This window comes from Manis pentadactyla, chromosome 7 (genome assembly GCF_030020395.1).
Source record: "Manis pentadactyla isolate mManPen7 chromosome 7, mManPen7.hap1, whole genome shotgun sequence".
NCBI lineage: Eukaryota > Metazoa > Chordata > Mammalia > Pholidota > Manidae > Manis > Manis pentadactyla.
This window is the reverse complement of record NC_080025.1, coordinates 47,834,549-47,861,163: the sequence shown is the minus strand read 5'-3', so window position 1 is coordinate 47,861,163 and position 26,615 is coordinate 47,834,549. Positions and strand designations below refer to the sequence as shown.

The 26,615-nt window shown below is 50.9% G+C and overlaps 1 protein-coding gene and 1 long non-coding RNA gene across 3 annotated transcripts in view; both read right to left on the bottom strand.

The window, feature by feature from the left end:
• Window positions 1–11,890, bottom strand: part of PKD1L1 (polycystin 1 like 1, transient receptor potential channel interacting) — a 96,853-nt gene extending 84,963 nt beyond the window's left edge. The window contains exons 1-7 of the mRNA XM_057504962.1: window positions 11,775–11,890; window positions 10,991–11,202; window positions 9,560–10,028; window positions 4,237–4,543; window positions 2,465–2,584; window positions 1,898–2,066; window positions 1,291–1,530 (exon numbers count right to left, since the gene is read on the bottom strand). Of these exons, the coding sequence (XP_057360945.1) occupies window positions 1,291–1,530; window positions 1,898–2,066; window positions 2,465–2,584; window positions 4,237–4,543; window positions 9,560–10,028; window positions 10,991–11,202; window positions 11,775–11,822 (1,565 nt within the window). The 5' untranslated portion in view covers window positions 11,823–11,890. The remainder of the gene's footprint in view (window positions 1–1,290; window positions 1,531–1,897; window positions 2,067–2,464; window positions 2,585–4,236; window positions 4,544–9,559; window positions 10,029–10,990; window positions 11,203–11,774) is intronic.
• A 1,290-nt stretch (window positions 11,891–13,180) lies between these two features.
• LOC118929121 (uncharacterized) lies at window positions 13,181–22,361 on the bottom strand. 2 transcript variants are annotated; one of them, XR_008998630.1, is made up of 4 exons: window positions 21,316–22,361; window positions 18,538–18,656; window positions 17,087–17,205; window positions 13,181–13,269 (listed from the first exon to the last, which is right to left on the bottom strand). It is a non-coding gene; the product is annotated as an uncharacterized LOC118929121 (long non-coding RNA). The 2 variants fall into 2 exon arrangements; XR_008998629.1 differs by lacking the exon at window positions 13,181–13,269 and having other exon boundaries at window positions 16,883–17,205.
• Window positions 22,362–26,615: the final 4,254 nt, after the last annotated feature.

The window sequence follows — 26,615 nt, the reverse complement described above, 5'->3', positions numbered from 1 at the left end:
GCACAGGCTGGGCCCCATAGCCTGGAGACAAGGCCAGCCCAGGGAGGGGCAGAGGGTCCAGGTATGGGGAGATGCCAGATGGGGGAGAGAACACCAGACAGATTGTGACTAAGCAGGTCCTGGTTTACTAGGGAGATGATGGGGAATGGACAACCATTCAAGACCTCTGAATCTGAAACAGGACAGTGGCCACCAGAAGACCAAAATCCCAGCATCTGGGGACCAGAGCGCTTGCCATCATGAAGTATCCATACAAAGGCAGGCCCTATGACAAAGTGAAGGCTGTGGGGTCCCTCTCATGTTCCAGGTGGGTGGAAAGCCCAGAGAACTCAGGAGAGGATGGTGGCAGCAAAGTTCCCAGGGCAAGAAAGGATTCCAAAGCACATTCCAGGTCCAGACCCAGTGCCCAGCCTGCCCAGGGCTGCCTCACAATCCCTTCCTTAAGTGAAACCTATTTCCAGTGGAGAAGCTATAAACTGACAGCCAGTGCTGGGACCAGTCAGGCATGCCCTGAAGCATGGTACGGCCATGGGGTGGGTCTGCTGGAGTTCCTGTACCCAAGGGGGCCTGCAATCTCCTGGCTCTGCCAGCCCACACGGGCCACATTTCTGGATGCTTCTGCACTTTAATATTTCATATGCCAGGGCAAAAGGCTCCATGCTAGCCCAAGGCTCTGTACTGTGGCCACTGGGTGCCCACTGGCGGGACTTGCCCACGGACTCTGCGGGAGCCTCAGCCCAGGCTGGCCTGTGCTTCGTCACCCTCCTGACACTGCGATGCTCCACCTGCGCCTGTGGCTCCCCCGGGCAGGCAGGCTCCTCCTTGGGCCTACACAGTGCTTCAGTTTACAGTGGGAGCTCTGGGGGTGCTGAATTAAGGCATGTGGCCCTCACCCTTCAGGGTGACACTGAGGCCCTGCTGAGAATCCCTCCCGAGCTCCCCCACCGTCACTACCCTCCTCCCCACGCCCCCACAGCCTGTGGATGTAACTACGCCTCTTCGTGTCCTGACCAGGCTGCCTGGCCCCTTCCAGTCTCCCACTGTCCCCTGTTGCAAATACGTAATCAAGAGTTAATGTCCAATCATACAGGAGTGTCCCATGCCGTCTCCTGCCTCCCTGGTAGCACTTGACCCTTGAATTGAAATGATCTGTTGCCCATCCCCACCCCCAACCAGTGAGCTTAAGAACAAGCTGGGTCTTACTGTCTCCCTTTAATATCTGCCAAGCTGTGTGGGAACCCGGGCCCAGACCCTGAGGGCCGGCCGGCCTGGGTCCACTGAGCAGCTTACCTCCTGTAGATGTGGCTGGAGGAGCTGTCCCCCAGGGCGACGGTGCCATCTCCAAAGTGCCACAGGTAAACAACATCAGTGCCAAAGTTGATTCTGCATTCAAAGGCCACACTAGTGTTCGCCAGGGCCGAGGCAGCAGACACGAGCCGATTGGCCACGACTCTCCTCTGCACCCTGATGCGCCGGGGCTCCGAGGCTGCCCAGCCTGCACCACTGGAGACCTCCACCCACACATGGTACCTGGGGGGAGGGGGATACAGGACAGATGGCCAGACGCCACCAAGGTGAGATGACGTGCACATGACTTGAGAGGCAGGAATGGTTGTGGGCCCCCCAGTGGCCATCTTGGGGTTAGCACAGCCACGTTCCCTAAAACTGCTTAGGCTGCAGGTGGGGCAGGTGCCTGGGCCCAGCTTGGGGACTGGCTTCACTTCCCACCCCCACCTAGCTCAGCAGAGGAAGGCAGGAAGCCCCTTCCTATAAATTTTGTGCTTGGTTCAGCCCCAGAAGTGCTGTGGCACTGGGCGCACATGGGCACTTGGCATCCCTCTGGGGCAGCATGAGACCGACCTCCTGGCACAGCCCATCTTGCCATGCCCTCACATACCACCCCGGGCGGCTGAGCCTCCTCCTGACACTGCTCGACGTTGTCCTCATGGGTGGCTCGTCCCCAAAATGCCACTCAAACTTCAGGGGCATCCTCTCCTTGGTAATGGCTTCAAAAGAGATGTTGGTGTCCGTGGCAAACACAGTTCCGTTGGTGTAGACAGAGATGGCTGCCAGAGGAAAGCAGGTGGGTGCTGCAGGGAGGGAGAAAGGCCCCCAGCCTCCCACTGTCAGGCTGCGCCTCTGAGCCCACCCAGGGCCACAGTGCTGGGCATGGGATGTGCACCCGGGGCCTGGCAGGTGTTGCGGCCAAGGGCACAGAGGGCCGAGGGCAGCTCTGTGGAGCTCTGCCTGAGGGTGTGGTGTGGGGGCCGGTAGATGACTCTGCACCTTGGCGCCTTGAGTCTGGTGTTAGGAAAGCCCTAGAATGAACTTCAGGTGAACACACAGGGAGCTCAAGGGCAAAGAGAAATCTCAGCTGAGCTCATCCCAGAATCCTGTGCTGTCTGCAGTTTTTGAGAATCACTGACTGTGAGGAGATTTGTCTAGAATTAGAGTAAAAACGTACGTTGCATCTGATATGAAACAGGCATGCGGGGCCAAGCTTGGCTGTTGCCCTCGTGGGTCAGAGAAGCAAAGGACACGTTATACGAGGAAGTGGGTGGAAAACGATGCCTAACAACAGTGCCTAAAATGAAAACAAAGAGAAGTCACGGGAGAAAAGTTCTTCAAATTACTTAACTTGGCTCACATAAAGGATGGCCAATTTCCCTTTTTTTTTACTTTCCCTCCTTAAATTCCAATAAATTCAAATTTTGAAGCATGTGCTTTGAAATCAGACAAGCCTGGGAAACATTAATTTTAATCACTAGAATTTCTCATTAAAACTTTAAGTGTTTCTCTCTCCCAAGAATGTCTTTCATGCTAACCGGCAAATACATTAATATCCTTTGAAATATGTTAACTACATTGGTAGATGCCCTTATATTTAAGGATTTCTTCAATTTGTACACTGAGCAGTTTTTTACATCAAAGTAGTTTTAAACAGGGTCCAGGCTTTTAAGCTCTCTGAAATGTAATGTGAAATGTCACATGTGTGTGTGTGTGTGAACACACATGTATAGCCATGTATTCATGTATCAGGAAGATGGAATCCAGACATCTCACCATATTCCAGAAGAGCACTGGGATGTCTAAAAAGATTTAAAACTCATTTATCATAAAAGGATATTTACAAAGCAGGTGGGTTTTCTAAGAAGTATTGCTCTTCTGTGTAGTTTTCTCTCTATAAAGAGAAATGACCATTTATGACAATGACAAGGTAGAATGGATATTTTGTTCTTCATTGACACTTTAGAATTTCTGAAAAATAAATATCCCACAGATAAAGGGGCTGTCAGCTAACTAACAATGCTTCAAACTCCATTCTGACCAGTCTGATAGTCAGTCAGTGTGAGTGAAGCACGGTTTGCGGCTTGCACAAGGTGGCCCAATTACCAATCTGTGCCAGACTTTCTAATTCTGTTCCTGTCACAGGGCCAATGGGGGACAGCCTAAAAAAGCTCCCGGACCTCTTTTGCCATTTCTCAGATGGAGTTTCCACAAGGCTGACCATGTAGAACACATTGGTACTGTGAATGTGGCTGTGTGGACGTGCCCCACTAGCTCCTGCCTTTTCCCTGTCCTGGGATGTCCCCTGTCTGTGAATGCTCTTGGGGTGGCCTCCTCTGGTGCCCATACTCACCTGCTGTAATGTTAAATGTGGCGGACCTCTTTCTTCTCTACAGTGCTGATATTTTGTGGACTTCTCCATTCCCACCCACTGGCCCCTGAGCTTTGGGGCCTCCCTTGTGGGACTGAGCTAATGCTGAAGCCCCCTCACAGGCAGGGACAGAAGCTGACATGGTAAGGCACCAGCAGAGCTCAGTGACCTCCAGCACTCCTCTCACCCCTCTTTGACTTGCTGTCTGGCGGCCACCCCCAAATGCTCTCCTCAAACCCATTTCCTTGTGGCTGACCTCCTCATCAAAGCCACCTCCTGCCTCCGATGTTCTTTATCTCTGTGGTGACCCACACATCCCACCCCCAGGCCCTGGTCACATCCTTCCTAAAGCACTATTCTGTCCAGCTCATCTTTCCATCCTTAATACCTTTACTGGAATGCAAGCTCCAGACTAGGACTTCATATGACTCATCTTCATGCCCTCCTCAGCACACAGTATGTGCATAATATGAGTGTGAATTTAGGACTATCATAACTGGAATGAGATTAACACAGAACAAGGTCATGCTGCACTCAGAGCTGAGGTCTGGGGTTCAGACTCCAGGTGCAGGTCTCACCTTTCTGATCTGGGTGGGAACCAGCAAAGACCAGAAGCTCATCCTTGTGGATGCTGCTGGAATTCATGAACACAGATACGTCCTCATTGTTGATTTTCACATAATAAGGCCCAAGCTCTTTCTCAGTTCCAGAAAACTCATCATAAATAACTGCTTTGAGTATGTAGACTCCCTCTAGAAAAAGAAAGGATGCCATTCTCTGGATCATTAACATATGTGGAAGGGTGTGTTGGGGGGCTACCATGGGAACGGACACAGCAGAGGTGGTTCTGCTCATCTGCAGGAAGACTGTTCCATAGGCACACATCTGTGCAGTGGCACAAGACCCAGGGCGGGGTTAATGCTCTGATGTCTTAAAATTCTTCATGCTTTTGTTAACAAGAGGTGCTGCATTGCCACTGTACACTGGGCCCTGAGAATTATGTGGCCAGCCCTGTGCAGCAGAAACTATTCACAAGGATAGAAATATCCATCATCCCACAGTAGGCAAAAAGTACTGAAACAGTCAAGGAGATACATATCAAAAAACGATCATGGCAGATTACAAAAATGGCCCCATCCTCACCTTGTTTTCACATGCTTATAACACAACTAAGGTATGACTGCATCAATTCTCACCAAGCATACCTTTCATCAGCATGAGTTTCATAGTCAATGGGCTTGACCATGCTTACATTGTTCCTTTTTGCTTGTCTCAAGACCTTGTATTGCTCCACATGAAGAGGCCTGGCTAGTCCCTGAATTGAGAGACATGTGACTGGCACCCCCATCATCCTGGCCAATGGCCAGCCCACCTCCAGGAGCAGAGCTAGCTAGCTGACAGGCAGCTGGCTGCAAACCCATGAATGTGCCCATCAGAGACCAGACCAGCCCCAAGGAACACCCAGCAAAACCATGGGCTAAACACATGATGGTGCTTTAGGGCACTAGGCTTGGGTGGTTTGTTACACAGCAATAGATTACTGGTACAATCCCACTGAGCTGGAAGAGTCTTTAGCAATCTAGCAGTCCCTTATCCCAATCCCCACATGGTGCTTTCCAGTTGTACATTTGATTCCCTACTTTAAAGCATTTGGTCATTTCTGATGGAACTCAGGATGAAGTCCTTAGCTGAGCTGGTCCCACCTGCCCACTCCTGGCTCCTTCATACATACACGTGACTTGCCCCTAAGGAGCCAGGCCCCACTCTCTCTCACTACTCTGTGCCCGTGCTCCACCTTTCCGTCTGCTCAGTGTCCCTCCTCATGTCTCCATTCAGGCCAGCTCGCACCTACTGTAACCCTCATTTAATAACTCCAGCAGGCGTGGCTCACCTGGCTCCTGACCAGTGAATTGGGGCTGCACCTGCCTCTCAGGATTCACTGTGCTGTCTTCCTTCCTTGTCCCCAAATCTCATCACAAAGCACTTAAAATACAAATGTTTACCAAATGACCAATCAATCTTGCAGAATCAAAAACTGAAGCTCAAAGAGTTTAAATAATTCATCTAAGGCATAGAGTATGCAATCATCTCTTAGGGATTGAGAGCGCATTTTCTGCACCTAATTAGATGGAATAAAGACCCGGATCTAGGGAAAGTTGTGAGTGCCAGCATAGTAAGAAGCAGAGAAGAGGGGATGACTTCAGAGAGCACAGCATTATGTCTGAGGAGGAATAACAGATGGGACAGTGGGCAGGAGGCCTGGGGGTTCTGTGATGAGCCAAGGTCAGGTGGAAGGGCGTCCTATAGGAAACATGCCAAAACGATAGGTATGAAATATGGACACGTCCTCCCAAATTATAAACTACCTTGGAAGCTACCTCTTAAAAGCTGAGACATTGTTTATAGAGTTATTCCAGCTTTATTATAACACTGCTTCTCACAGCTATGTCCAAACAAATTCTGCACATAGATTTTGATGATAAGCAGGAAGTGAAGTGGACACATATGCAGTTCACCACATTCACAGGGATCATGACTTGATAAGAGCCATGCTACATGTAAAGCAATAAATTGCTCATCATGACTCCAAGTCAGGACAAGTAGTTGACAGAACTCTAGGGACTTGGTGAACTGGCTCTGGGACTGTGTCTCTCTCTATACGCAATCAAGTTTTCTACATTCTTAACTTACAAACTGACTTCAGACTAAACCCCTACTGAGAGATGTAACAGCAATTCTTTATTTTAAAGCAACGAAGCAAATAATTAACATGTATTAAAGTTGTAGATATTTAAAATTTATCAAGCAAGCTCTGATTTGAATGTGGAGACAGAGTGAGGTATCCACTGAATCTTCTGGGAGTTAATACCAAAGCAAAAAGGAAAACGGTGATCAAACATTCAAAATCTTTTTTTGGTGTTGTTAAACTAGGAAGTGGCTAGCATGCTCAGATCCCAAAACAGACATATGAGCTGCTAAAAGCAGCAGATGTCCAGCATGGAGGAACAGGAACCTTGATGGATTCCTTGCTGGAGGGAGAAGAGAGAAGAGGCCCAGAGCAAGGTCAGTAACAGGACTCTGAGGTAGTGGATATCATGAAGCAGTGCATGCACAGGCACGTATGCCCTCTCATGCTGTGGGGGTGCACCCTGCAGGCATGGTGGGGTATGGCTGAGCCGGCAGAGATGGAGTCTCTCTGAACTTGGTCTGACTGTGAGAGGTGGGGAGCAGGGGCAGTGGAAGAGCTGTCCAGACAAACCGCATCTGTGAGGGGCGCTCTACTTCTGTGGAGGTAGAGGGCAGTCTGCAGGAACACCACCAAATGCCCAGCTCCATTAGCCAGAGCAGAGAAAGGCCATCTAAAGTACACACAGAACTCTGTGCATGAAAAGTCTCAATGGTCTAATACAGCCTTAAACACACACACACACACACACACACACACACACACACACACACACACACACATCACCTGCAAACGGCAAGTCCAGGAAGAAAGCAACTTTTTCGATTACAACTAATGCTATGCAGAAAGAAAAAGGATCAGGAGGGAGGAAGGGAGGGGCAGAGACAGACAGAGGAGAGACAGAGGGAGAGACAGATGGTTAGATGGAGGGACAGAAGAGGGACAGAGGGAGGGTCAGGTAGAAGGGAAGATGAAAGAAGGGAGGGAGATTACTTAATATATGAAAGATTCTTATACGAGTTAAAATGGGAAATTCAGGAGCTGCTCCTAATGGATTAAGATCATTTATCAGAACATTGTCCACAGGAAGATAAAAGGATTTCACAACTCATGGAGTCAGTGGCTCCTGGGACACAAGGGAGCACAAGGTTCCCCAGGGCAGGTGCCAAGCTCCAGCACCCTTGCTGTGGAGGCACACATGGCTGTGACCCTCCTAGAGCCTGCTGGCTGTCACAGATTTTCATTTCTAACACTGACCACATTTGGAACTACAAAGACAACCTCAGAACTTAAAAGAAAGTCAAAACAATGACTAAAGTATTTGCTTATTGCGATTGGATAAAACTATGAGGAATAATCCAACTGGAACATAAAAAAGGCCATATGACATGTGGAAAATTTTCAATTTAAATAATAACTAATAATTTCAGCATTCAACTAAAGGTGGAAAACATGAACACTTTATAAAAGCAGGAAGAGGGAAGTAAAGATAAAAGCAGAAATAAAACACTTCAAGGATAAAAGTGAAATTTGAAAGCTGATTCTTTAGGTAAGATAGTGACAATTTGCCCAACCTAATCAAGAACAAAAGAGAAGAAAGCATAAAACAGAAAATAAGAAATGACAGAAGGAAATAACCACACTCATGAAATTTAAAGAACTCTAAGAATCTACTTTGTTCACTTCCATGCAAATAAGTTTGAAAACTGGGGGTAATGGATACTTTTCCAAGGAAATATAAGAGCTAACTACAAGAGACACAGACAATTTCAACACGAATTTCCATAAAATAGAGGCAGTAAGAAAAATACCAGTCACAGAGGGTCATAAGCAAATTCTCTAAAACAGAACAACTATTTCCAAAGCTATCCAAACTGTTTCAGGACAAAGGAAAGTAAAGAACACCTCCACATAACATTGATAACCCAAATCGAAAAGTCTTGCACAAAACAGTGACTACAGACTAGTCCCATAGGTTTCCAATGGAAGAATCATATGTAAGATGTCAGAAAACTGCTCTCAGCAGCACACTTAAGGATACATCAAAATCAAGTGGATTTTTCTCTCCTAGGAACTCAAGGATGATTCACTATTAAGGTATTGGTTTTATCTGTAGATCTAGAGAGCCAGAAAAAACATCATAAGATCAGCTCCACAGCTGTTGAAAAGGATTTAACAAATTCGACAACTTTTGATTTTAAAAAAGTCCTCAATAAAGGAGGAAAGATGAAAACTTCCTGAACATGATAAATTATACCTGTGCCAAATCCAGCATCAAGCTTAATGGGAAGGCAGAAGCATCTCGAGACAAAGACGCTCACCATCCGCTCTCCTGTGCAGCCTTGTTCTGGGGAACTGGCCAATGTCGTCAAATAAGAGAAGAAGCTACAGGTGTCAGGTTGGACGTGTGGGGTGGACACATCATTATTTGTAAATAACATGTTTATATAACAGGAAAATACTAAAGAATCAAGTTCACGATAACTGTAAACAGTGTGAGAATTCAATAAGAAAGGAGGGTACAAAATTAATAGCCAATATCAGCAACTTTTCCATTTCCCGATGACAACCAATTTGAAGATTAAGTGGGTTTGGGGCATCCAATCAATGGAATATTCTGCAACTACATGAAAGAACAGAGGAGCTCTTTCTGTGCAGACATGGAAACATCCCTGAGATACGGGCGTGTATGCAGGTGAGCAGGGAGCTGGACTGTGCAGCATCCTTCTGTCTGCGTGTAAGGCGCAGAGAGCGCACTGACACTGACTTAGACCAATAGGAAACAGCACTGTCATGGGGACGGACCTGTGACCAGACATCTTTCTACAACCTGTGGGTTTGAACCTTGGGAATGTACCACAGTCAAAACAATTTTTAAAAAATGAAAAGAAAGAACATGTGAAATCCTCTTGGTAAGCAGGATGTCAGAATTTACACATTACATCATCTGGGCCTTAGCAGTTGTCCAAGCAGAATGGCTCCAATGCCAAGATGCCTGTATAAAGGTTTTTCTTCTCCCTTTGGTCTAAATGAAAAGTGTTCAAAATTTTAGCACAAAAGATTTAGTGTGCAATGGTGTGTGTGTGTTTTACCTGAAGGACATGCTAAGCAAGTTACACAGCTGTGCAGAATTTCCCCTCACGGAGAAAGTAGACAAACCCTGGCCTCCCCAACCTACATTTTCTCCTCTAAACAGACAGTTACCCTGGGCTGACAGGATCCACTGAGATAAAGGGTATGAAGGACAGGCACAAGGCCAGTCCCTGAGTCCATGTATCATAGGACAAAGAAGCGGCAAACGAGCTGGAGGGTCGTCCCCTCTGCGCAAGTCCTAGGACACAGTGTCTCCCCACGTCCCACACTGACCCTGGACCCTGCCTACCTCTGCTGTACCAGTGGGAGGCAGTAACTGCCACATCCCCAGACACATTGCGGATGCTCATTTGAACCCCAGAATGGTCCCCAAAGTCTGTCACCAGGCACAGAGACTCTCGGGCTGCCACATGAACACGGACACCCAGCCTTGGGGGCACCTGAGTGATGGTTTCTGGTTGGCTGTGAGTGGCAGGATGTGCTGCATAAGCAGGGCCCAGCTCCAAGGCTCCCAGGTGACACCGGGGGAGGGCACAGAGCTGAGTGGGACCAGGTAGGAATGCTGGGCGCTCGTCGGGGAGGCTGTCGGCACTGTGGGGAGAAAGGCAGGCAACTTCAGATGTCACAGCATCCTGACAAGCCCAGGGAGGTGCTACCAGGAGGGACAGGAGGCCTGAAAGAAGCCTGAAAGCACCTGAAGGCAGGGCTCACTTAAGCTGGTTCTCAGAGTAGGGTCCCTGGGCCAGCAGCACCAGTATCACTGGGCACTTGTGAGAAATGCAAGCTCTATGACTTCACTGCAGGCCCAGACTCAGCAGCCCTGGGTGGCCAGCAAGCCCTCAGGAGACTGAGGTTGGCTACCTCTGAGAGCTGCAGCTCTAGCCCTATTAGACACAGCAACAGGTAAACACTTTCCCTCCTCACTGAAGAAATGCACATGACAGGTGTGTCCTTGAAAGTCACTGCCTTGGATGCTCCCAGGAGGGTGCTCAATGTGGGGATGGTACCATCCTGTCTACATGCTGCAATTTGTCCCGTGAATAAGTGGAGTGAGCTGGGGAGACGGAGCTGTCCGGACACCTCCATACTCAGCTTCCTAGGATACAAGACTTTTCCATCACACACATGTGCCAAAAGCTGCTCTGGCTGATGCCTATGGTGCTGGCACAGGAAGCTGGCAGAATAAACCACAGGACAGGAAAGCCTCCAAGCAGAGAACATCGTGGATGTGGAAGTGTGTTGAGCTTACTGATAGCCAATGTCCATGCCCCCTGGATGTCCCTCCTGGCCACATGTGCTGCCACGCCCGATTAGAAATACATGCAGTTGGATACGACTTCAGACTGCAGATAAGACTTGACTTGAAAAATAAAGGAACCATATGGTATGGGCTGTAACGGGAATGGCAGCCGGCTGTGTGGCCCAGAGTTCTAGCCACAGTTGCAGCAGCCCTCAGGTGAACAAGGATGACTGTAAAGTCCCCACCTCACTGGGCGTGGCTCACGCATCTGGGTCTAGAGGGAACATGGGTCTCCATGCCGCCCTCATCCTACCTTCTGGGCAAAGCAAGAGAATGAGAAGGTGGCATGCTGGTCTGGGCAGATACTGACCTCCTGACGGGGGCCTCCAGCGTGACAGTGGCTGATGTGACGTCAGTCCCAGGAAACAGCTCTGGGATCATGTCCTCTGCAGAGTGCAGAGGTCCAGTGGCACAGGAGGGCATCTCTGCTTCCAGGCTGCAGGGGCCTGCTGCAGGACAGGTGCACTGGAATTTACAGATGCAAGAACAGTGAGGGGTTGTGACATGGCCTAGCCTGGCACCCACATTGGTGCTTCTCCAGGATTAGAGGGCCAGAGCCTTGGGGTTGCAGGGGGGCTCCCTTATTTGGGTGGGTTCCTACAAATTGGCCCGAGTGTGGGGCAGACTTTAGAGATAATTCATACTTGAAAAATAAAGGAACCATAAGGTATGGGCTCTAATGGGAATGGCACACCAGCCAAGATGTGTCCTGTGGCACCAGCTGGAATTACAAGCATGATTTATCAGGAATTTGGGCAATGATTATTATCTCAAGTTCATGCTGCTCCCTGGCTGGGATAACAGAAAATGAGCTATTTCATAGGGTCAGTTGTAAACTGAAGTGGGCAGCTGAGTGATGATGTTCTGGCAGACATCAAAAATGTGGCGCATATTTTCCCTTATTGGGGAGACAAAGTTAAGTTATGCTACAAGCTCCTGAGGAATTCAACATATGCTTCATATCGACAAACCCCAGGGGCCACCTGCACCCGTCAGCCACTTTCCCATGAAAGCTCACCCGTAGGTCAGACACCAACCTGGAGCAGATTGCGGACTGCACCGCTGGCTTTCCCAGCTGCGCACATCTGTCGGCACTTGGGGCTGGGGCCACCACAGCTCCGGAAGCTCGAGGTTGTAAATGCAGGCTCCTGGGGGCTTCCGAATATGAAGGAAAAGGTAAAAAGAGAAGGAAAAGGTAAAAAACCTGCAGGGCTGCACTCACTCTGGTGGCCCACCTGACTACTATGTACATCCCACCTTTACTGGAGGGGCCGTGCCTGACACCAGTGACACGGGGCTGCGGCGCAGGTAGTAACAGAGCCAGCAAGGCCCTGCCGGAGCTCTGGGATATAGTCCCACTGAAGAGAGGGCGTATTTAAAGCCATTACTAAAACCTGTGCCCAATCCAGGGATCACTCCAGATGGCTCACCCAAGGGCAGGTCCCTGTCCTCACGTGTTCTGACGTCCAGGGGCCACAGCCTGGGCTGGGTGCTCCCTGTGGCAGGGCCAGGCCTTCTGGGAATCCCCCCGGACCAGTGGGAGGCCATGCGGCTGCTCCCGTACATGGGACCTGCTTGCTGAGCCTGGCCTGCAAAAGGTCGAAGTGGCCAGGAATGGGATGTGATGGGCCTGACCACCACCAGCAAAGGTGAGGATCACTTAGAGGACCCCCTCCATGCCCCACGTCACAGGCCTCATTTACAGCTGTCCACTGATGCCTCAGCTAGTTGGTGGGCTGCAGTGGGCCCCACGAGGGGGACGTGCCTAGACCACCAAGCCCGAGAACTCAGGAGCCATGCACTTGCTCTAGGAACCTTGTCCCTGGGCAACACCAGCCTGCCCTGCACCCCTCACTAGGGCAGGTGAAGCTGGGGGTCCACAATACTGTCCCCCTGGGCAGAAAACCCCTGGGCCATCCAACACCTACTGCCTATGGTCTGACCCCCACACCCACCACTCCACTCTCTGTCCCTGTGAATGACTCCTCTAGGGACCTCATGTGACTGGATCCTACAGTACCTGTCCTTTTGTGACTGGCTTACTCCATTTAGCATAATACCCTGCAGGTGCACCTAATACTACTGTTTTCAAGTCTCTGGGTTTTACATGAACGAGACACCTAGTTGCCCTGGTATCTGTTACCCTAACCTGGTAAGGTTCACTGTTTCCAGATGTCACAGCTGTGATGGTGACAAAATCTTACATGGCACCATCAGGTAAGGCCACCAGCACTCCGGGTGGTGGTGGACACACTGCCTCACTGAACATGATCACAGCTTCAAAATGCCATTCTTTTTCCATCACAGGAAGTGTTCTGTGTGTGCTTTATGCACTCCTGCACCCCAGGGGTGCACTTTTTCACTCACCGCAGGCCAGTGGGTGTCTGTACAAGCCCCCGTGCCATCCAGAAGAGCAGGGTCCCAGTGGGGCTTAGTGACATACCTGTCAGTGTGGCCACCCCGATGCAGAGCAGCCCGTGTTTTCCTGCTGACAACCCTTGATAGTGCTTCACGGGTTATTTTCAAAATGTCCTGTGGGTGGGGGTGGGGGTAGGGGTGGAATGATTTAAGGGATGCTTATGAAAACCTAGTACATTTGATAAGGTAACATTATTTCCTTCAAAAAGGTCTGCTAGCCTCTGGTATATGCCAGGCCCTGTGCTGGGCTCAGACAGTGAAGAAAGCAGGCAACCCCCATTCCCAGGAACCTCACGCTCTTGGGGACACATGGAGGCAGGCCGGCAGCAGCTGCACGTGGGGTTGCTGTGAGCAGGGGGCATGGTGGTAGGGTGGGCGGCTAGGGCTTCAGACCAGGGGCCTCTGCCTGTCACACTGAAGGATATGGAGGCAGTGCACAAGCAGATCCTGGGCCTGTGTTTGGAAGCACCAGCCTGGCCACTGTACTGAGAAAGGCTGCGACCAGAATCCCAAGGAAGAGCTTTCCAGTGGGTTCTCCCATCTGACTGGACCTATACACTCTAGTGGCTCTTTCTGTACTGACAGCATTCGGGTCCATGGTGGGATGTGAGTAGAGAGGGCAAATTATCACCACTGGGCATGAGGCTGGGCTCTCAGCACATCCCTGTCAAAGCAGAGGGGATGATGATGCTGGCTGTCTGCTCCTAACCACACTGGACAAAGCTGGGAGAGGAAGGGTGGGCTCCGGGATTTGATTCTTGGCTCAAGCTGCACAAATGAGCCATATCTGCCCCAAAGAAATTCCCCTCCTGTAGCTGCAGGGCAGGGGCTGCTGAATGTGACCCAGAGCCTCCCCTTGGGGAGTGTGTCCATAGTGATGGAATGCCAACCAGTAGCACCAGAAGCTGGAAGAGCCACAGACCCCCACAGCCTGGGGCAAGCTGCCAACACCCTGTGTCAGCCCAGGAAAGCTGATTAAATGGAGCCAGGCTCTGCTGTGTCCCAACAGCCCATGTAGGGGTACCAGGTTAGCTGTGGGGCCTCCAGGGTGGCAGCCATGCAGGGGGATGGGGCTTGGCCCTCCATGCCTGTGGTAACCGAAGATCAGACAGGAGGACTAGTGGCTGGAGTGGAAGCAGGGTTAAGATGAGGCCAAGGGCTTGGCCAGACAAACTGGGGTTTAGGTGGGGCAGGCACTGTGTGCCTGGAGCAGAGCACTGGCTGGGAGCTTTCATGACCTGCCAAGCATCTACCGCGTGGTGACCACAACTGAAGCAAGGGCTGAGTATCCCCTACCACCTGACTTCAGGAGTGTCCTCGGCAAGCACACTGTCAGCCTGCAAACACCCAGGGCGAATTCAGACGCTCCCTTTGTCTTCCTTTTGCCCTCCAGAAGCAGCTAATGCTTCTGGGAAAAGAGAAACATGGGTCTGCTAACATGGAGATGTAACTAATGAACTTTGGGAAGTGGTATTTTGTCCACCTAGTGAAGGTATACAATCTGGATAAATGGGTAAACCGTGGAATTCGGGGGAAGCAGGTGCAGCATGCAGTAAACTGAGGCAAACTGAGCCAGGGTGCTTCATGTCAGTGATGAGTCACTGCAAGATGAGGCAGGACATCAGGTTGTAGAAGAATTCCCAAGGAGAATGTCAGAGGAATGTTCTAGGTAGCTACAAGGCAAAAAAACGCTGCCAAAGGTTGAATTCTACACTTACACACATTTCACATTTATAGCATCCACCAAATTAGGCTGATCTGCCATAAAATAATTTAGCAAGTGCAACCTTAGAAATGGTCTGCCTTTGAAATGCCTAGAAACCTTCTGGCTGTCCAGGTGGCCACACATCCTGACTGTACCCGCTCCCCAAAGGTGCGGCCTCAGCTGTTCTTCATATGGCATGCCTCCCCTGATGGGAAGGGCTTCTGACCACGACTAGAGTTGTTAGCAGAATAATTTGTTGAAATAGTCGTGCTAAAGGCTAACACGAGGACACACAGAGAAACCCAGGAGAATGACAGGTGACAGGGACATGTTCAGGCTGGCAGGCCTGAACCACTAAGGACAGTCCCATGCCCACCTCACCAGGCCCTGTGACCTGGCAATGGTGAATGGTGGAAACATTTATTAAAGGCCTGAGTATTTTTTATTTGGCTTTAACAAAAATTGAATTGGATCAGAAGCCACAAGCTTTCATGGGAGAAACAGTTTCAAAGAGAAGAAACTCTGAGAACAAAAAGCCCTAAGCCAGCCCTCAGCATTTTGTCCTGAAAATAAACAGGAAGGCTGGGCATATTTGCCTTCACCCCAGGACTCAGCAGGAGTCAGGGTGGTGGGCCCTCACCCACCCAGGGTGCTCACTGCCTTGTCATCCTAAACCCAAGACCCATCTACATCCCCAGCCTCCTACCTGAACCACAGCAGCTGATTTTATAACCGTAACCATGACATTTCCTTGTGGTAAGAAATCTGCTGATTCATTTTATGTTTGTTCTAGAGAACTGAATTTGCTTATCAACCTTATGTGTAACATTTAACCTACTAGGACTTTTAACTAATCTTGTTATAATCAACTCCACTGAGAGACAATGCTCTTCCACATGCTCTTATAGTTAGAAAGACATACTTGTTATTTCCCTGCAGAAGCATTTTACAAACCTGATGTAGGATCTCACCTTTGCAGGACAGGCCCAGGGCCCTGGTTTACAGCCCCACACAGCCAGGCCATCACTTGACACTGAGTTGGCCCTGCTCCACTGGGGATCCAGGGAGCACAGCCAGCTGTGTGTGGCATGTGAGCTCAAGGTCAACAAGAACCGTGGAACCCCCTCTCCCCACGGGCCACAAAATCATGAGGACCAAGGAATTTGGGACCCGGTGGCTGAACTCCAGGGCATCCACCAGTGCTGACAGTAGGGCTGCCCAGACTGGTTGCACCTAAATAACCTGGGGCAGGTGCAGGCTGGGAGTTCGTGGGTGAGAGACACCCCACACGAACCCACAGCAAACTGACCAGGAGCCCAAGAAGCAAGACTCGGGCACAGTTTGGTTTTGTTTGTGTTTGTTAAGCCTCACATGGGATTCTGCACGGGAGCTCTGCAATAAGTTTGAGAAGCTGGGGTCACCATGTGTCTGGGAGGGCTGCTGAGAACCTCAGGGGATTCTGTGTGTGGCGGTGAACCTTGTGCAATGTGGGAAACACAGCAATACCACCCACAAGTGGATTGAGATATCATTAACTTTCAAATGCGAGGGCCTGCAGAGGCACCAGGTGTGAGCCTGGGGGACCCCTGGGAACATACTGCAGACTGGACTACAGGGTCATGTCCCCCAAGGGTTGAGGAGGCTCCAGGATCTTCTGCAGAACTGATTCCTTCACATTCGAGTAAGTGCAGGCTCTGAGCTGATGGCATATGTTCTCAGCAAAGAGCAGGGCACCCTAGGGGGCTTCGCTCTTCTCTGGGCCCCACCTCACTGTGCTGTCTCCCCACGCTTTATGTGGCTGAGACACCTGCCGCTTTTGTCCCTCAAGCATCCACCTCTGGCAACCTCTCCCATGGCCGGAGGACTTGCACAGTTCAACAGCTCCAGGGAGGCCGGCCTTACTTAATGGGGGCCTGCAAAGAGCTCCCCAACCCCTGACAAAAACAGTGTTCCAGATCCTTGGGCTGCAAGAAGCCCTGCCTGCATGGAAGCCCTCGGCAGTTGGGGGCGGCTCCCCATCTGCACCCTGTGTCCCTCTCTCTGGGCCACATCCTGGTTTGTTCCAACAGAATTCAAGCTTGGCAGCTTCACCAGCACACACAGACAAGAACCTATGTCTAACTCACTACTGCGGGGCGGGGCGGCTTCCATGAGCTGACTGGACACACAAGCTGTTCAAAGGGAATTCTGGCCCCTCATGTGGAAGGGACTCACTCTCAGAAGTACCTTCTCCCAGGGAGCTGGCGAAGCGGGCATCTCTAGCTTTCCATTTTCTTCTGACAGAGCAGCCGGAGGGCAGCTCAACTTCTGGGCGCTCACAAGGGGTGCAAGATTGGCGCGAACCTCTAGAAAAAAGGAGCACAGGGTCTGTGTGCTGTGGTGTACAGTGCAAGGAGGGACCCGATTGTGCAGTGGGTGACCTCACAGGCCGGTCACAGGGATGCGCCCTGGGTATCCACCATGCCTGCACTTGGGACCTTTCCTCTTCTCCTCGCTTAGTGCAGTGTCTGAGAGGTGAGCATATGTGGGTGATATTGGGGAACAGCCAGGCCCACCCCGAGGTAGGGACAGCCAGCTCATCCAGGGTCAGTGCTGAGTTGGCACGGGGTTAGGAGCCCTGACCCTGGGACACATGTGCAAAGGGGAAGGAGATAAATTTCAAATGCATCTGTGAAGACAAATCAAGACACCTCAAAGACTACAGGCCAGGATGCTCCCAAACGGGCTCCTAAACATGCCCTCCCAACTCTGAGGTCCCAGATGGAATGTGCATGAAGGGGAAACACTTAGAAAACGCTCATGAATGAGCAGAGTGGTAAAGTGACTCTGTTTCTCTGAAACCTATCAATTGCCAGAGCTACCGTGGTCAAGCCATCTGAAGAAAAGTCTGACCTCTTAAAATCAGCAGAAATGTCCCTTTACACAAAAATGACATTAAAAAGTCTTAAAATACATAAAATCATGAAACTACATAAAAATAAATAACTAAAGGAGAAATAAACTAAATAAAATTAAATCCATACGATCTGCACATAAGAATCACAAAAGACTTAGTTTTACATTGTTTTCAATACTGTTGCTGCTCTTCCCCCACTTAAATTGTCTCTGTAGTATTTTAAAACTCCTCATCTACCAAACGTGTAGCCTGGGTTGAGAACTCTAAAATTCCTTCAACTGAAAGGAACACTGGGAATTAAGTTACAAGCAACCATTCAGGATTTTTATTTTAAAAGTTTGATAATGAAAACTCCTTGTGCTCAGGAGGGGAAAGGCCAGCCCTGTGGCTGTGGAGCATCTCCCCAGAGTAACTGTTGCCCCATCACATGGCTCTGAGAAGCCCGGCAGTTCTCAAAGTGGGTCCCCTAGCCCTGCAGCCACCGCCACCCACACCCCTGAGCAGAAACTCTGGGACAGGCCTGTAATCAGGTTTCAGGAAGCTCCCAGGCGATCTGATGCTCTCTCCAGTTTGGGAAGCCCAAGAGGAGGTAAGGAAGCAGGCCTGAGGTTCAGGCAGGAGCTCCCAGTCCTAACACTGTCACCTACGAGGGAGCAGCCAAAGGGACAGCCCCTCCCTTCGGGCTGCGGGGCCATGAGCTCCATGCGGCACTGTGGGGCACCTGGCATGGGGACCCAGGGAGAGGGCTCTGCAGCCAGGCTCCCCAAGCCCAGGGCCTTACCAGCTTGCACTCCATCGGAGGCAGTGCCAGGGCTGCAGCTACAGAGATGACCTCTGCCCAGCTCTGCTTGTGGTGGGGCGATGCTGGGCAAGGAAGGGTCACAGGCAGTCTGGGCACACCTGCCAGGCAGACAAATGAAGAGGTGGCTGTGAGACGGGCTGCCTCATTCACAGCCAGCCCCGACTGCTCCTCTGCCTCCCACTTCCCGCGTCCTTCATAAGTAAATTGTGCTTGGCAGCCACACCTAGTAAAAGAACGTCACTCCCCTGGGTTTTTAACTTTGTTTTCCGAATGCAGGGCATGACCTGAAGCAGTTCTCATCTTACCATGAAACCAGCCTCCTGCCTCCCCTCTCCCCTCCTGGCTGCCCGCCGCTGGGGCATAGAGCAGGGGTCAGGCCTGCAATTGCAGGCCTGGTCACCTGCCTGCAGCTCCCAGGACCCCACAGACTCCATCTGTCCCATGTGGCCCTGACACGCAGAGGAGTGGAAGGACAGGAAGGGCGGTCAGGAAACTGCTCTGGGTGACACACAGGCCAAACCTCCCAAAAGTTACTTTCTAGGATGACATCACTGAGACCCTGGGAGGCAGGCAACTTGGCAACACTGCCCAGGATTAAACCTGTGCTCCCAGAGGGTTTAATGGGCCCTTCCCAGCCTCCAGAGGGACTCCTGGCCCCAGGGAGTCCTGCTGCAGTGCCCACCCCTCGGGGCTCCACAGGCAGCGCCCCTCCACTCTGGTGCCCAGTGGGCTGCTTGTCACTGCCTGCAGGCTGTGCGCTGTGGCTCCTCAGGGCCACCCAGGATCGTGTGCAGAGCTGAACGGGTGAGGGACTGGGTCTAGTGTTGAGGCACTGGTAGTGTGATTCAGGGATGTCACCCACCCAGCCCTGCCCCAGACCCCCAACCTCCTATTCGGCCCTTTACCCACAGACTCAAGGTGCCTCACTCCTTCTCCAAAACAGGAATGGCACAGAGGCGCCTACTTCACAGGGTCACCAGGAGCATAGTCCCCGCCAAGCAGGGCTTCCCTGTGCTGGGCCTCCCTGACTGGCAGGAGTTCGTCTGGGTCCTGGAAGCTAGGTTTCTCTTATCCTGGGGGAACACACTCAGCCCTGAGGCCCTCTCCCTGGGTGTAGAAATCCGGAGGATGTACATCTTAATTTAAACGAGGCTTCCAGATAAATTCCTGTTTTTACAAGCCTGGTTCTCACAGTGATGTAGAAGCTGCCACCAGAGGGCAGATGAGGACATGGTTTAAGGAGAATTGGGGGAATCTGGGGGACACACGGCTCTGTTCTGGTAAATGAAGGTGCACTGCAAGCTATCCAGTAATTCCAAGGCCCTCCCTCCTGCCCCTCATCACACATGTCTTCTGGAGCCAGGGAAGAGAGGACATGAAAACAGATAAAGGACAACTTTGGAAGCATGATATCATACTGCAAAACTTACAGGATTTCTGCGGTGATGCGGGGCTGACTGCACCAAGGACAGGCCACCCTAACCTCCACCCTCACACAGTGCCCACAGCCACGAGACCCTCTCCTGCTGGGCCCTCAAGGTCATACGGCCCTGGTGCAGACCACGCTCCCAGGACCCTGACTGGCCTTCCGCATGGGATGGCTTCCACTCAGCCCTCACAGAATCCCCTTCCCTGTGTAGGTGAGCAAAGAGACATCTGGACACTCATGGGGGCAGCAGGGCCTAATGCACAGCAAAGGGACCTTCCCCAGACAGTCAAAGATCTTTCCAAATACAGCACGGAGGAGGAAAATGCACATGAACAAGGGACTCACCCCACTTCAGTGGCCAAGGTCCTGGCTGTTCCTGTGGCTGAGGACACCTCGAATACCACATTGCACTGTTCCTATTGCATCTCTGCCTCTAATAGATTGCCCTTAATAGCGAGTGTTTCTGAGCAGGGGAGGATGAAAGCCATCTGCTGTCCCCAGGAGTGGCTGGGCACAGTCTTGCCTGGGCGCTGGCTCTGGCGGTGACTGACCCAGGCAGACCTTACCTCCCAGAGCTGCCCCCAACCCCGCCCAGCCAGCCTGGCTTTCTCCGGGTTACATGGGCAGGGGTCCACAGGAGGCCTGGGGTGACTTGGCTCCCCAGGATGGTCCTCCTCAGAGGCCATCCCCATCAAAAGTTGGATGGGGAAACACTTTCATTGATCAACACTATCAAGTTAGACAGGAACAGGCCTGAAGCCCAGAGACTCCACATGCCAACAGATTTAACATGAACTACTCAGGTATCCACTGAAATCAACCTGGCCCTTGCATGAAGGTTTAAGGAAAAAAAGTTTATTCAGCGCCTTACTGAGGACCCCCGCCGAGAATAGCTCCTCAACCTGTTTTGATAAACTGCTCCAGCACCCTTTTGTTTGGGAACACCTTTAATAATTTTTTCACAACAGGGGGTGAATGTCAGGAAGATGTGTCAATCAACATAAAAGGGCTGTGTCCTAAGAGAACAATAAATATTTTGATGCCATCTATGTGTGTGTGTGCCCTTTCGAATACACACTTTGTACAGAAAGGTGGAAGGGGCAGAGTCGGGATTCACTACATCACAGGCCAGCACAGAACCCAAAGCCTGGGCTATTCTCACCACAGTACGATGGCAGCAGGTGGGTTAAAGTTCTTTAATCCGAGCATTTCCCTAAAAAACACCACTATTTTCTCCACTAAGATAAAAGTGGAATGCTCCTTTCTAAAGAAAATGCATATTGAAAATCCAGCTCATCATGCCCCGAACAGCAGTGCTCAGGGCTCACCTTCCCTGCTCATTAGGAATGCCTTCAGTGGACTCCGGGGCCCTGGGGACCCAGGTCTTTCTGGGAGCAGGTGGGTCACAGCCAGTGCAGGCAGCCGGCCAGCTTTCTCCCAGGTCCCCTAGAAGACAGTGAGATGGAGGAGCTGATGATTCCAACCAGGACACGCAGCACACACTGGGGGCAAAAGACCCACCAAGATACTTCCCGAGGGAGAAATCGCTTTTTCCTAGTCATTCGAGGAAGCTTCTCTATCTCAGTGCGCGCGTTCTGGAGGGGCCTTGGTGCGCCTGCCTGAAACAGGCCACCACCCAAGGAGAGAGCAGAGGGAAGCTGAGCAAGTCTGACAAAAACACAAGGGACAGGCCTTCTACCAGAAGTGCTCACAGGGAGGCTAATGGGGCGTCCTCCCCGCGCGTCCTGTGCCCCTCACCCTCCCGCCTGGAGTCTGGGGCCTCCTCTGCATTCTGAGGGTTGGGTGGGGTCCTCCCCAGGATAAACAGTCTTATGTTTAAGTATTTACTAGTTCTCTCAACCCTTTATATCAACATTTTTACCCTTAATTCTTTGTACCAACACTTTGAGATTTTACAAAACTTAGTTTCATTTTGTTTTACCTCGAAAACTGATCGTTTTCTCTCTACTCCAGAGTTCTATGTGAATTAACATTTAATTGGAGCATTTCCTGGCACAGCTGGATGTCAGGTGGGAGTGCGGAAGGGTCCCTGGGAAGATGAGTGAAGTTGTCTGAGTCCTGTGATTTCCAGGGCTTTGCTGCAGTCCTGCAGACAGGCAGGTGAATAAACAGAGCCTGGAGCCCCCATGGGTTTAGATGCAGGTGCTGTTTGGTTTGGCACACAGGCCCTACAGGAGGCCTTTCCTGGACCCCCAGAGCCCCTGAACTCCTCACGGCCAGTCAGTTGCCTCCCGCTATGCTTTTTCAGCTTGTATGTGTGTGTGTGTGTCTCAGATCTGGGAAATGTGTGCTTTTAAATGTGTTCTGCCTAAGAAAAGGGTCAACTGCAATCCAATACCCACCAGTCAGCAAACAAAGCCTTTCTCTAAAGCCCAAGGAACCAAGGGCTCTGTCCCCTTCCTGCAGGTCTGTTGGCCGGCCTCTGGGCTGCCCCACCCCTACCCCTACCCCTGTTCAGCAGAGGGGCTGACACACTAAACAGCAGCCCAGGGGTGGTCTGCGGGGCTGCAGTGCTACCGCTGGAGCTAGGAAATGAGGAGCAAAGACATGATAAGACTGAGAGAAGAATGTCCCTATGCTGTTCTATGTGCTGGCTGTGGCCATATGGGCTACTTCAGTTGAAGTAGAAGTAAGATTTAGTTTCATCACACTGCCAGCGCTTTGTCTGGATCCAGAAATGCCTGTCCCAGTTCTGGTGGCTCCCACCAGGTGGGCAGAGTGCAGGGCATCTGGCACCTAGGACATGCTGTGGCCTGGAGGGACCACACCACACAGGCAACATCCACTATCCATACCCTTGGGCCGGGCCCCAGCCTCCCGCACAGCAGGAGCAGGAACCAAGCGCTCCTATCTCCCGTGACCCTGGCCCACTCTGGAGCAAACAGGACCTGCACACCTGGGGCTTTCAAGCTGCTTTACATACAAACATCCAGAGTGAAATCAGTCTTTAAGAAATCACCATGGAAGCCCCTTGTTAGGACTGTCAAAGACTCAGTCAGACCCACCTGTTCTTACCACCTGGATGAAGGCCCTGTCCATTGGGCCCACACAGGCCTTGCCGGCACCCTGGAGAGAGTTCCAGAAGGCGAAGCCTGGGAGACAGCCACCCACCTTGTTTGTTTCTGCTCAGTTTGGGTGAACAAATGCCACCTATTTTGTTTGTCAGACTTCGTACTGTTTTGGGGAATGCTCCTGAGGTAACAGTTTACTTAACTAAGTTCCACCTACCCCACTGAGGATTTAAGGTTCTTAAGATATGTAGCTCAAAAGGAAAAGCGGCACTTGAAAGTGGGTAACAGTTGTCTGGAGAGTCAGAAGGCTGAGCAGGAAGGCAAACAGCCCCTCTCAGCTCCCCAGCAGGACAAAGGTGGAAACGAGCCTGTGGGCACATTGCAGGCTCATCGAAGCTGGGCTCCGCCCAACCGTGGCTGCATCTTAGGACATCGTGGGTGGTATCAAGTGACATTAGGTTTTGGGTCTGTACTTACACATGTGCAACTCAGACAAGTGTGCAAACTGAGGGTACAAAACACAGTGATGCTTACTGTGACTGATCAGCTTTTCTTCTCAGATCTCAATCCAAATCCAGGTTCTCACTGGTATCACTTTATGACCTCGTTTCCTCACCTGCAAACAGAGCTTACCTGGGGCAGCACCTGGCAGGCAGTGCACAAGCCATTGCCCCGCCGGACACTTCACGGCCTCAGAAGCACAATGGCTGGTCACTTACATGTCCGTTCTGCTCCCAGATTGACCTTGTGGATGTCCCCTCATCTGCCATCCTTAGAAGTGCTAAATCCAGCAGCACTCACCCCTCTCCCACCAACACTCCCCATCCCAATGCAAAAGAGCATTGTGCAGATTTTGATAACTGAGTTGCAGCAAAAATAAAGGGAAATTTCTAAGATCTTGGTAAATGTCAACTCACCTTCCTCTGAGCTGACTCCAGAAACAGGCTGCAGCAAGGACAGCAGGCATAGGGCTGGCATTAGTACCCTCCATCCTGGCCCCACACAGACCGCACACATGGGGCCGTCTGCTCAGCACCCTAAATCAGAGAAGGTCCAGCCAACAAGAGCAATGGGAGAACACCAGAAAATGCTCCTGAAGTTGCAGGACAGCCTTCCTCCACCCACTTCTCACCTCGACAGTCAGCCAATCCTGGTGTCTCCTGAGAAACTGGCCTCCTCCCCAGGGGCGCTGGGGTCTCACCCACCCACCGCATGCTTTCAGGCTGCTTCCAGCTGGGTGAGTATGTCCCAGATGGTGTTGACTGCAGGGAAGTGGGGGATGTCAAAGGAAACAAACGCAGGCATACTGGCTGTGTAATTCCTCATGGAGGGCCCTCACAGGACACCCCTAATGCCATTTTCCAAGTTGGAGAAAATAGATTTGCTACACCTAGGAGGGAACGTAGGAATGTTGTCTTACACAAGTAATTGTTGAATTAATAAACGGCACCCATTTCTTCTGAAATCTTCCACTTTTCCCACTGACTTCAAAATAAAATTAAACATCCATAGCTCAGTGTTCGAACACCTTGATAAGCTGGTCCCAAATGGCTTTGGGCCTTTGGCCACTCGCACAGGGGTGGATATGCCTGCCCACGGTCCTTTCCCTCTCTCTGTCTCTCCCTGCCCCCAGTGATCACCACAGTAGAAATCATCTTTCAGCAATAAAGAGTTTGATGTTCACTTTGATTTTTCTCTCAAAAAATACAGAAAATTAACATAACCCTTATGCTTTTATCTTGTTCTAATGCAATTATTAAGAAAAGCACAACACACATATTCCATGGGGGGATTTATCAGATTCCAATATACAGGCACTTGAATTCAAGCGGTGTGTGATTACCAGTATCTCAGCCCTGGGCCCCTGCCAAGCTGCCAGCCTTGCTTTCAGGATTTGTCTATTTGGAGCAGTTTCCCTTACAGCCTCACGAAATGAAAATATGAGTTGATAAAGTTAACTGATAGATCATAACATATGAGCAATTATTTTAGAAGCTTTGCTACTTGTCTGCATCTAGATCAGCGATGTCCATCAAATGCTGCATCTGCTCTGCACGGCACGTCTGGCAGATGCCCATTAAATTCCTCTCTCTGAGCTAAGCTGGAGCCACCATGGTCTCTCCAGGTTATTTCAGATTTCAGACGTGTCCAATGTGAAAGCTGGTCCACCTATGTCATTAGCAGAGAGAGGCCAGCACCACCCCACATCACACTGAGCATCCCATCCCCGAGCCCCAAGAAGGGCTGCTTTGGGCATCTGGGATGGGTGCTCGGCCACGGCAGGTGAGGGTTAGGGGGAGGGCACCAGGGAGGCACTAAGCCACTGCCCCGCCTCAGGGCAGGCTGCTCCCAGGGCAAAGTACAGCGCAGGGGAAATAAGACCCACCAGGTGCCATGGGCTGCTCAGGCTCTCCTCCCTGGGCAGGGCCTTCCCCCACCCCCGGCCAGGGAACCTTACTTGGGTTTCCCTCTGAGGAAGACACACAGGTGTTCTCCGAGGGCCCAAACGTCTGTGATGCCTCTGCTGGGATGCAGGCTGCAGTCGCGGTGTGCTGGGTGACTCACCGGCAGTCTCTTTTCCAGTTTCCGCTAGCTGCTGTTATAGCGGCAAGCCCAGGGGAGGTGCCGGACAAGCAGGGTGTCCCCAGGTGTAGAGCATGGCCATGTGGCTCAGTAGTGAGTGTGCTGCAGTGAGGTTTCATCCACCAAGGGGCTCCCTCCAGGTAGATCTGGGGTCTTCTTTTCCATTACCATCACAGGCCATCTGTGAAGGCCCTGTCTAGGCTACCTCACCCTGCCCCCCTAGCCTGGCCCCCGGAAACTGATGGTCACTTGCCCCTCACTACAAAGACTTTGTTGCTCATTCACACGGGGCAGTAAGGAACCATTCCACAATGCAATGTGACCTGACCCAGACCCAGAATTAGGATCCTGCTATAATTTCAACATGACAAATAGAAGTTTATTTTTGTACTTATGAAATGAGGACATGCTGTGAAAATTAAGAGTCAACAGTCCAATGTTCAGGAGGCTGAAGCTGCCAGTTGATTATGTACTGCATTTAAATAAATATTACTACTTGGTCCTATAAAAATAACTTGTTTTTGCTGCAAAGCTGATTATAAAATTTTTAGGAAGCACTAAGTTCACAAAGATTGAAATAAAAACATCCAGAAATAATAACCAGGTTTAAATGTTGGTGCATAGTTTCCCACTGTTTTCCTACCATACATATGCATGCACAGTGTTCTCCTCCTAACTGGAATCAGGCAGTACCACTCACACCTGAGCTGCTTTCAGCTTAACTGAATGCCACACACTCGGCCACATCAGTACATTATGTCTGCAGTATTATTTTAGATTCAAAACAGTGTCAAAGCAGAGACCATTTATGCCAATCCCCTGCTTCCCTGGATTAGGCTCTTTGGTATCTTCTCAGTGTACCGGAGCATCTTTGCCTGGGCCTTGGTGTAAAGCCCTGAGTGGGGACGTGCTGGGCCACAGGGCACACGCAGGGCACACGAGGCACACACTTCTTCAAGGCTCTCCATATGTAATCAATACCCAAGTGGCTTCCAGAAAGGTGGCATCGATTC